Source organism: Electrophorus electricus, chromosome 4, assembly GCF_041902795.1.
Source record: "Electrophorus electricus isolate QZ-2024a chromosome 4, ASM4190279v1, whole genome shotgun sequence".
NCBI classification, from domain to species: Eukaryota; Metazoa; Chordata; class Actinopteri; order Gymnotiformes; family Gymnotidae; genus Electrophorus; species Electrophorus electricus.
The window spans coordinates 23,057,501-23,067,500 of record NC_137500.1 but is presented as its reverse complement, the minus strand read 5'-3'; the positions used below and the strand labels follow the sequence as shown (position 1 = coordinate 23,067,500).

Here is a 10,000-nt window from a genome sequence, read left to right as displayed (position 1 = left end):
CATTTTCTCCAGACGACATTTCTGAGTGTGTGTGTGTGTGTGTGTGTGTGTGTGTGTGTGTGTGTGTGTGTGTGTGTTTGTGTGTGTGTGTGTGTGTGTGGTCTCTGCCCAGCTCTCCGAGGAGGAGAAGATCCAGCGCTACAGCGTGCTGTCAGAGCTGTATGAGCTCATCGGCTTCCATCGCAAGTCGGCCTTCTTCAAGCGAGTGGCAGCCATGCAGTGTGTGGCCCCCACCATCCCCGAGCCGGGATGGACCGCCTGCTACCGCCTGCTGCTGGAGACGCTGCCCGGCTACAGCCTCTCCCTTGACCCCAAGGACTTCAGCAAAGGTACCCCGCCCACCTGCCTGACCACCTGCAACCCGGCGTGTCCTACGCTTTGCAGATCTCGGTAAGCACGCCCGTACTGCCGATGTTGCCCACCGACGTGCCGTTTATGAGCGCGATGTCCCAGCGCACTATTTCTAACAACGTAACAAGGAACGATAACTCCGCTTCATGCAAACACTTCAGGACTCGTGTCCAGCAGATGAAACATCCCAGGAAAAGCCCTTTGACCTTTCCTTTCCTCCCTTGTCATCTTCCCCGTCGCAGACCGGAGGAGTAACGCTTTTTTACGTCACGCGTTAGTCACTGGATGCTTTGGTTGTTGTTTATGAGAAGAGCTGAATGTTAACAAGGGTAGCTGTGGTTATTTAAACCTTTTAAGCAGAACCGACCTTCAGATACATAGATGGGCGTCAGCTTCCGTGTGGTGTAATGGGGTGTGAGAGATGACTAATGGAGCTTTGTGCTGTCCTTGCTGTTAGACTGTGTGTGTCTGTGTGTGTGAGGGAGGGATACGCTTCACTGGCGGGGGCTGTATGTTCAGAACAGGTCTGTCCATGGAGGGGTGTGTGTGTGTGTGTGTGTGTGTGTGTGTGTGTGTGTGTGTGTGTGTGTGTCCATGGAGATCAGGGCTGAGCACTGGCCTCTCGTTTTCACACCAGCTCCTGTGATATGAAAGCCCTTTACCCTTTAACCTGCCGTGATATGAAAGCTTTTTACCCTCAAACCTAGTGCCTCAACACACACACCACACACACACACACACACACACACACACACACACACACACACACACAAAAAAACTGTATGAGAATCACAGACAGAGCAGTTAGCCTCTGAAACGAGGAGCAGTTCATATCTAATGTTCTCATTCAGAGTGTTTGTGTGAGAATGAGAATAAGAACGTGTGGGAGTATGGGATTTGTTGTCCAGGGACTGTGTCTTGTGATGTGGGCTGGGGCGCGGGCTTGGTGACGTGGGCCGGGGCGCGGGCTTGGCGATGTGGGCCGGGGCGCGGGCTTTGTCTTAGCTGTCTAGTGTTTCTGTCTGTCCTCCAGACACTGAGCGTCTGCAGATCTCGAGTGCAGTAGTTTATGTGCTGCTCACATCTGGGTTCCAGGCTTAGGCCACAGGCTCCGGTCACTATAGATGGACGCTCCCTCCGTTGCGTTCACTCTCGGCTGGGGCCCTCAGCGCCATCACTGTGTGTGAGATTGAGATTGATTGATTAATTCATCTTATGTTTTTTGATGTGGTGTTGAAGCTGCTGGTTAAGCCTGTGTGTGTGAACCTCAGCATTCATTTTTGACAAGGTCCTTGGTATCAGTTTTGCATACTCTCTCTCTCTCTCTCTCTCTCTCTCTCTCTCTCTCTCTCTCTCTCTCTCTCTCTCTCTCTCTCTCTGAGACAGTGACAACCAGGAGGACAAATGGAAGAGCTAGTGGGTTTTTAATTGGCCCGGGAATTCTCTCTCTCTCCCTCTCTCATCCTTCAAATGCTTAGGGAGAAGGAGACAGACAGCCAGAGAGGAAGACAGAGAGAGGAAAGAATGAGAGAGACAGACGGGTGAAGAGTGAGAATTGTTCCAAGTTTAAATAATGTTTTGCAGCTAGGGTCTAATTAAGCCTGCCTGCTGTCATAAAAATTAATCAAAGCAATCTGTAAATGCATACTAAAGCATTAATGACATAACCAATTAAGCGGCTGAATTAATAAAGCGTTTACTTGAAAATTGGTGAAATTCAGCACTTGCAGAAATGTTTCACCTCTACAACACAAGTAAGGGAGTCTGGGGTCGGTGCACAAATATGTACGTGACCAATCGGCACTCGCGGTCTTGCACGTGACCTTGCACGTGACCAATCGGCACTCGCGATCTTGTACGGAGCTTCAGTTCTAACCTCTTCCGAGAGAGCGAGACGGAGAGATGCACAGAGGGAGAGAGAGAGAGAGAGAGGGAAGACAGACAGACAGGTATTAGACACTGAGGGTCAAACGCTGGTAGAAAAGAAAATGATGAGGGGAACAAACTATTTACACAGCGCAGGGTTGCAGGTGTGTGGGACTCGGATGGAGTCGCTTCGGCGAGACGGGGGAGGCGGGGCTGGCGGAGCTCGGCTTCTGCAGAGACTGGCGTAGCAGTGCTATTTTTAGCTCTCTGAGTGGAAGCGCTCTCACCGACGCAACGGCAGCGTCTAGCGCGGGATCTGAGCTACCGCGGCGGAGCGGGCAGAGAGCACTGATGTGCGACGGACGAAGGGCGAGGGTTAACCCCTCCGCCCCGGTCATTACAGCCCTCGCGTGGGGACGTTATTAACTTATCACCACGCTAACACTCTGACACACTCGCTCTGTGTGTTGCTGTTTCTTTTTCGGTCTTTCTCTCTGTCTTGCTCTCCCCCTATCTACTTGTGTTAATTGTATGTCTAAAATGGGCATTCAGGTATTTTTTTCCCCTCTCGTTTGTGTGTGCGCGTACGTGTGTAGGTACACACCGTGGCTGGGCAGCTGTACAGATGCGGTTGCTGCATGAGCTTGTGTATGCGTCTCGGCGCATGGGCAACCCAGGCCTCTCGGTGCGCCATCTCTCCTTCCTGCTGCAGACCATGCTGGACTTCCTTTCAGACCAAGGTGTGTCTTCCCCCCACTCACACACACACACACACACACACACACACACACACACACACACTTTTTGCCTCTTTGCTGCAGGCAATGTTTGACTTTCTCTTAGACAAGTGCCCCCCCCCCCCCCCCCCCACCACACACACACAAAATTCCTTCCAGCATCTTGACACACCCTCCTTGGCGCCTCACAGGGAGCACACCTAGCCATGGGCACTTAGATGAAGACAGGCAGTGAGAAACAGACAGACAGACAGACAGACACAGAGATACATACAGACAGGCAGTAAGAGACAGACAGGCAATGAGGTAGACTCCTGTTCCACGTCAGCAGAGTGGACCCCTCAAACAGCCCAGCTGGGAACAGCTGTCTGTCTGTGCGTGTGTGTGTTTGTGAGTATGAGATTCCTGGCTTCCCTGTGTAGCCTTACTTGGGCCACTGCTGAGACATTGAGATTATACTTTGTGTTGTCCACCAGTGGTCCGTTAGATTGGCGTCTCTGTGGATTTGACCTATAATCCTCTCTCTCTTACACACACACACACGCACGCACACACAAACACAAACACATACATGTGTTTGGCTCTGGTTCCTCTGGCTCTGTCAAGCCTGCTATATCTCCCACAAGCAGACATACCAAAAGACTTCACTCCTCTCAATTGCTTTGTTTGACCTCTGGCAGCCATTTTGAGTTCTGCTGATCTGTGGACAGGGTCATGTGACTACTGATGACCTCCTGGCTCAGAGAAAACTAGACAGGGAAACGTCATGCTCACGACGGTGCCAATAAAACCCTATCCCCATTTAAAGACCATGAAAAAGCGCAGATACAGGCTACATTTAACAAGCTAAACACATTTTCTGTAATTATTTCTATTTTCCTTTTTCAAGGCTCAGAGCCAACTTGAGTTCTGCTTTTTTCTAAACACAGAAACCCCCTGATACCTACTGATGCAAAATTTGTGCGTGCGTGCGTGTGTTTTTGTTTTATTCTGCAAACTGCTGACAACATTTCTTGCAAGTTCCAAACAAAAATGTTGTCATTTATACATTTCTTTTGCAGAACATGAGAACTGGTCAAAATACCAAAAAAAAGAAGAAAAAAAGCCCTGTTGTTAGATCTCAAACAATGCAAAGAAAACAAGTTAATATTCTTTTAAAACACCACAATACTAATGCTTTGACTTTCAGAAGATTTCTGAAATCAGTATTTCAGGGAATAACTGACCTTGGCGTGCTCTCCACCAGTCTTTCACTGTAAACTCTAAGCCGCTTGGCTTTGTTAGATGGATTGCGATCGTCCGTCTTCCTCTTGATCACAGTCCAGTGGTTTTCAGCGAGGGCTCAGGTCTGGAAGCTGGGCTGGTCGTGACAGGGTCTTGATCCGGTGCTCCTCCAACCGCACCTCGATCGACCCAGCTGCGAGACACGGCGTGCCGGTCAGTGCATTGTCGGAGCAGAAGGAAGCAAGATTTCTCCCAGGCTAACCTTGTAATGCGGCTTGATTTGTGACAAAGTCCTTCCTGAATCCGGCCTTACTGAAGCACCCTTAGGTCACCAGCGGTCCTCCACCGGACACCACGGCGGGTGCGAGACACGGTGACTGGTGGGCTTCTCAAGGTTCTCTGTCTAACCGTTAGACGGGCAGGTGATGGGCCAAGCTGAAAAACGAACACCTCAGAAATGATGACCTTACTCAGTCCTTCTGGGGCTTTTTTCTAGCTTTTTTCCTAGCCTGGCCTGACTTCAGCCCTGCTCTCTAGGAGGGCAAACTTATTGTGTTGGTGTTGTTTGATATTGCATTTATCGTTGTCTGATACTGAGCTTATGCTTAGTTTGCACTTATTTTAGATATCAGCACTGATTGCTGTATTTAGCACTCTTCTAGTTCAGCGGTATCTTGGGTATGTTGTGCCCAGCATCTGCTGCTTAACCTTTTGTTCATGTGAACTGCCATCTTTGAAATTGTAAGCATGGGAGCAACGTGGCACTCGGTTTATTCCTCTGCCAGTAAATTCAGGATTTAATCTTTGTTTCCCTCACTCAATACTTTTTCTTTTCTGCTCATTTGGCATGGTCAATAGTTACTTTTTGGATTACAATGACGTCTGAGTTACTACTAGCATTGTTTTGGTCACCCACCTGGTCCTATTACAAGAGTTTTTTTTTGTTCCTTGTTGAATAAGATTTGGTTCAGGTGATCACCTGATCACCTGTAGTAGAATGTGCGCGTGCGTGCACGCATTCCAGACTCGAATGCCATCATGTTCACTACAACCACGTGAGATTAATACTATGTCCTAGGACCCAAAACGTCTAATAAGCAATGAATGACCCTAACGGTAACTTGTTTTTACCAAGTTCCAGATAAGTTTATGTTGCTAATATTTTTACCAGGACATTGTGAAAAGTGGAAGCTTTAATTTTTAATTTGTTTACATTTTTAGTATTCCTTATTATTTATTTATTTTGCTGATGTCTGTTTTTGTGAACGGCACATGAAGAGGGGGAGAAGCTATATATGGGTCATAGGTCAAGCAAGAGTCAAAACAGTGAGAAGCTGCATTATATATAATGCAGTATGGATATTATTATTATTATTATTATTATTATTATTATTATTACTAATATACTATAATAATAATAATATTTTAAGTTTTTGTTACTGCTAGTTAAATTCGATGCCGGTTAAATTTAAAAAATGGACCTTTCTAATTTGATATTTTTTACATTCATATTTTTGCTTGGGTCCAAGATCTTGGTTGTGATCTTGGCACAGAGGTGCAGTGTTGTCAGCTTGCCATTGTGTCTCATCATTATGTTCATAATTAACTACTAAATTAATTTAACACAAGCCGATAGACAAAGAGACATTAAATATTTAATGCATGCGATCCTTTCTGAGTTACTAATTTTAGTCAGCATATCAGAGGATTTATTTTCTAGTTGTTTGAAACTGTTTTACAAGCGCACACACACACACACACACACACACACACAGTCTGCATTTGGTTTGGGTCATTATGCTACGTCTGGTTTGGTGTAACCCAGCCTACTCTGTAGGGCATCTAGACCCAGACTCAGCAAGCCGTCTCGTCTAAAAACTGGCATGCAAATCAAATTAATTTCAAAACTCTGCAGTGAGGCTGCAGTAAGGTTGCTGTTCACACTACTGAAAACCCACGAATGTGATACTAAATGTAATTATTTACATGTTGTAACATGCATAGTGCCTCATATGGTGTAAGATTTGGAATAAGGGCTTGAAGAAAGCAGTGTTATTGTGAGATGAACAAAGTGCTGCCTAATGCACAGCTGAGCTCAGGTGTGTTTGTTCTGGGGCTTTGCTTGTTTGTTTTCCTCTCTTGGGACCTGGTGCGGCTGAGTGACAAAGCTTCCTCTGGTCTGTGCCTTTAGAGGAGACGAGAGTCCGAAGCACTTCCTCTCCGCTCAGGGTTGGGGCTGGGCGGGGAGACGGCCGTCTGTCTCTCCAGCCTGACGAGCAGCGGCCACAGGCACGAGCGTTGGGGAGAGAAGGAGGGAGAGAGAAGGATGGAAAGAGGTCTCCTATTGCTTATTTTTGTTTTGTTTTTTTTTTGGTTACATTTTCTTGCTGTAATGCTTTGGCAATACTGTTCTCATAACGGTCACACCAATAGGGCTACTTAGAACCTTGAATCATGAGAGAGGGAGACGGCGAGGAGCTGAAGTCAACGCAGGGTAGGAGGTAAATGTTGTAGAAGAACTGGAGGTGGAAAGAGACAGATGTGTGCAGCGCGGGAGAGGCAGGCAGACGAGTGACAGAGAGAGAGCGATAGAGGGGGAGAGAGAGAGAGAGAGAGAGCGAGAGAGATGGGGAGAGAGAGAGCGAGAGAGATGGGGGAGAGAGAGAGCGAGAGAGATGGGGAGAGAGAGAGCGAGAGAGATGGGGAGAGAGAGATGGGGAGAGAGAGAGAGATGGGGAGAGAGAGAGCGAGAGAGATGGGGAGAGAGAGAGCGAGAGAGATGGGGAGAGAGAGAGCGAGAGAGATGGGGAGAGAGAGAGCGAGAGAGATGGGGAGAGAGAGAGAGAGAGAGATGGGGAGAGAGAGAGCGAGAGAGATGGGGAGAGAGAGAGCGAGAGAGATGGGGGGAGAGAGAGAGAGAGAGAGATGGGGGGAGAGAGAGAGAGAGAGAGAGATGGGGAGAGAGAGAGAGAGAGAGATGGGGAGAGAGAGAGAGAGATGGGGAGAGAGAGAGAGATGGGGGGAGAGAGAGAGAGATGGGGAGAGAGAGAGAGATGGGGAGAGAGAGAGAGAGAGATGGGGAGAGAGAGAGAGAGAGATGGGGAGAGAGAGAGAGAGAGATGGGGAGAGAGAGAGATGGTGAGAGAGAGAGAGAGAGATGGAGGGAGAGAGAGAGAGAGATGGAGGGAGAGAGAGAGAGAGATGGAGGGAGAGAGAGAGAGAGATGGAGAGAGAGAGAGAGAGATGGAGGGAGAGAGAGAGAGAGATGGAGGGAGAGAGAGAGATTGGGAGAGAGAGAGAGATGGGGAGAGGGAGGGAGAGAGAGAGAGATTGGGAGAGAGAGAGAGAGAGATTGGGAGAGAGAGAGGGTGATGGGGGGAAAGGGAGAGAGATGAGGGGAGAGAGAGAGATGGAGAGGGAGAGAGAGATGAGAGAGAGAGAGATGGGGAGAGGGAGGGAGAGAGAGAGAGATGGGGAGAGGGGAGATGGGGAGGGAGAGAGAGATGAGAGATGGGGAGAGGGAGGGAGAGAGAGAGAGATTGGGAGAGAGAGAGAGATGGAGAGAGAGAGAGAGAGATGGGGAGAGAGAGAGAGAGATGGGGAGAGAGAGATGAGAGAGAGAGAGATGGGGGGAGAGAGGGAGAGAGAGAGAGAGATGGGGAGAGAGGGAGAGATGGGGGGAGGGAGAGAGAGATGAGAGACGGGGAGAGAGGAGGGAGAGAGAGAGAGAGATTGGGAGAGAGAGAGAGATGGGAGAGGGAGAGATGGGGGAGGGAGAGAGAGATGAGAGGATGGGGAGAGGGAGGAAAGAGAGAGAGAGATTGGGAGAGAGAGAGAGATGGAGAGAGAGAGAGAGATGGGGAGAGAGAGAGAGATGGGGAGAGAGAGAGATGAGAGAGAGAGAGATGGGGAGAGGGAGGGAGAGAGAGAGAGAGATGGGGAGAGAGGGAGAGATGGGGGAGGGAGAGAGAGATGAGAGATGGGTAGAGGGAGGGAGAGAGAGAGAGATTAGAGAGAGAGAGAGATTGGGAGAGAGAGAGAGAGAGAGATGGAGGGAGAGAGAGATTGGGAGAGAGAGAGAGATGGGGAGAGGGAGGGAGAGAGAGAGAGATTGGGAGAGAGAGAGAGATGGGGGAGAGAGAGAGAGATTGGGAGAGAGAGAGAGGGTGATAGGGGGAAAGGGAGAGAGATGAGGGGGAGAGAGAGATGGGGCAGAGAGAGAGAGATGGGGGAGGGAGAGAGAGAGATGGGGAGAAATGGGGGAGAGAGAGAGATGGGGGAGAGAGAGAGATGGAGAGGGGAGAGAGAGATGGGGAGAGAGAGGGAGAGATGGGGAGGGAGAGAGATGAGAGAGAGAGAGATGGGGAGAGGGAGGGGAGAGAGAGAGAGAGATGGGGAGAGAGGAGAGATGGGGGAGGGAGAGAGAGATGAGAGATGGGGAGAGGGAGGGGAGAGAGAGAGAGAGATGGGGAGAGAGGGAGAGATGGGGGAGGGAGAGAGAGATGAGAGATGGGGAGAGGGAGGGAGAGAGAGAGAGATTGGAGAGAGAGAGAGATGGGGAGAGAGAGAGAGAGAGAGAGAGAGAGAGAGATGGGGAGAGAGAGAGATGGGGAGAGGGAGATGGGGAGAGGGAGGGAGAGAGAGAGAGAGATGGGGAGAGAGGAGAGATGGGGGGAGCGAGAGAGAGATGGGGAGAGGGAGGGAGAGAGAGAGAGATTGGGAGAGAGAGAGAGATGGGGAGAGAGAGAGAGAGATGGGGGGAGAGAGAGAGATGGGGAGAGAGAGAGATGGGGAGAGAGAGAGAGAGAGATGGAGGGAGAGAGAGAGATGGAGAGAGAGAGAGATGGGAGGGAGAGAGAGAGAGAGATGGGGGAGAGAGAGAGATGGAGAGGGAGAGAGAGATGGGGAGGGAGAGAGAGATGAGAGAGAGAGAGATGGGGAGAGGGAGGGAGAGAGAGAGAGAGATGGGGAGAGAGGGAGAGATGGGGGAGGGAGAGAGAGATGAGAGATGGGGAGAGGGAGGGAGAGAGAGAGAGATTGGGAGAGAGAGAGAGATTGGGAGAGAGAGAGAGATTGGGAGAGAGAGAGAGAGATGGGGAGAGAGAGAGAGAGAGATGGGGAGAGAGAGAGAGAGATGGGGGGAGAGAGAGAGATGGAGGGAGAGAGAGAGATGGAGGGAGAGAGAGAGAGAGATGGAGGGAGAGAGAGAGAGAGATGGAGGGAGAGAGAGAGAGATGGGGAGAGAGGGAGAGAGAGATGGGGAGAGAGGGAGAGATGGGGGGAGGGAGAGAGAGATGGGGAGAGGGAGGGAGAGAGAGAGAGAGATTGGGAGAGAGAGAGAGAGAGAGATGGGGAGAGAGAGAGAGAGAGATTGGGAGAGAGAGAGAGGGTGATGGGGGGAAAGGGAGAGAGAGAGAGGGTGATGGGAGAGAGATGAGGGGAGAGAGAGAGATGAGGGAGAGAGAGATGGGGGGAGAAAGAGAGAGATGGGGGAGCGAGAGAGAGAGATGGGGAGAATGGGGAGAGAGAGAGATGGAGAGGGAGAGAGAGATGGAGAGGAGAGAGATGGGGAGAGAGGGAGAGATGGGGAGGGAGAGAGAGATGGAGGGAGAGAGAGAGAGAGATGGAGAGAGAGAGAGAGATGGAGGGAGAGAGAGAGATGGAGGGAGAGAGAGAGATGAGGAGAGAGAGAGAGATGGAGGGGAGAGAGAGAGAGAGAGATGGAGGGAGAGAGAGAGAGATGGGAGGGAGAGAGAGAGAGAGATGGAGGGAGAGAGAGAGATGGAGGGAGAGAGAGAGATGGAGGGAGAGAGAGAGAGAGA

General features: G+C 50.2%; 1 protein-coding gene across 6 annotated transcripts in view; it reads left to right on the top strand.

The window, feature by feature from the left end:
* The window catches only part of trappc9 (trafficking protein particle complex subunit 9), a 202,612-nt gene that overhangs the window by 20,739 nt on the left and 171,873 nt on the right, over positions 1-10,000 (top strand). For all 6 annotated transcript variants that reach the window (XM_035521889.2, XM_081712791.1, XM_035521888.2 and 3 more), the window contains 2 exons: positions 113-329; positions 2,814-2,957. In XM_035521889.2, the coding sequence (XP_035377782.1) occupies positions 113-329; positions 2,814-2,957 (361 nt within the window). The remainder of the gene's footprint in view (positions 1-112; positions 330-2,813; positions 2,958-10,000) is intronic.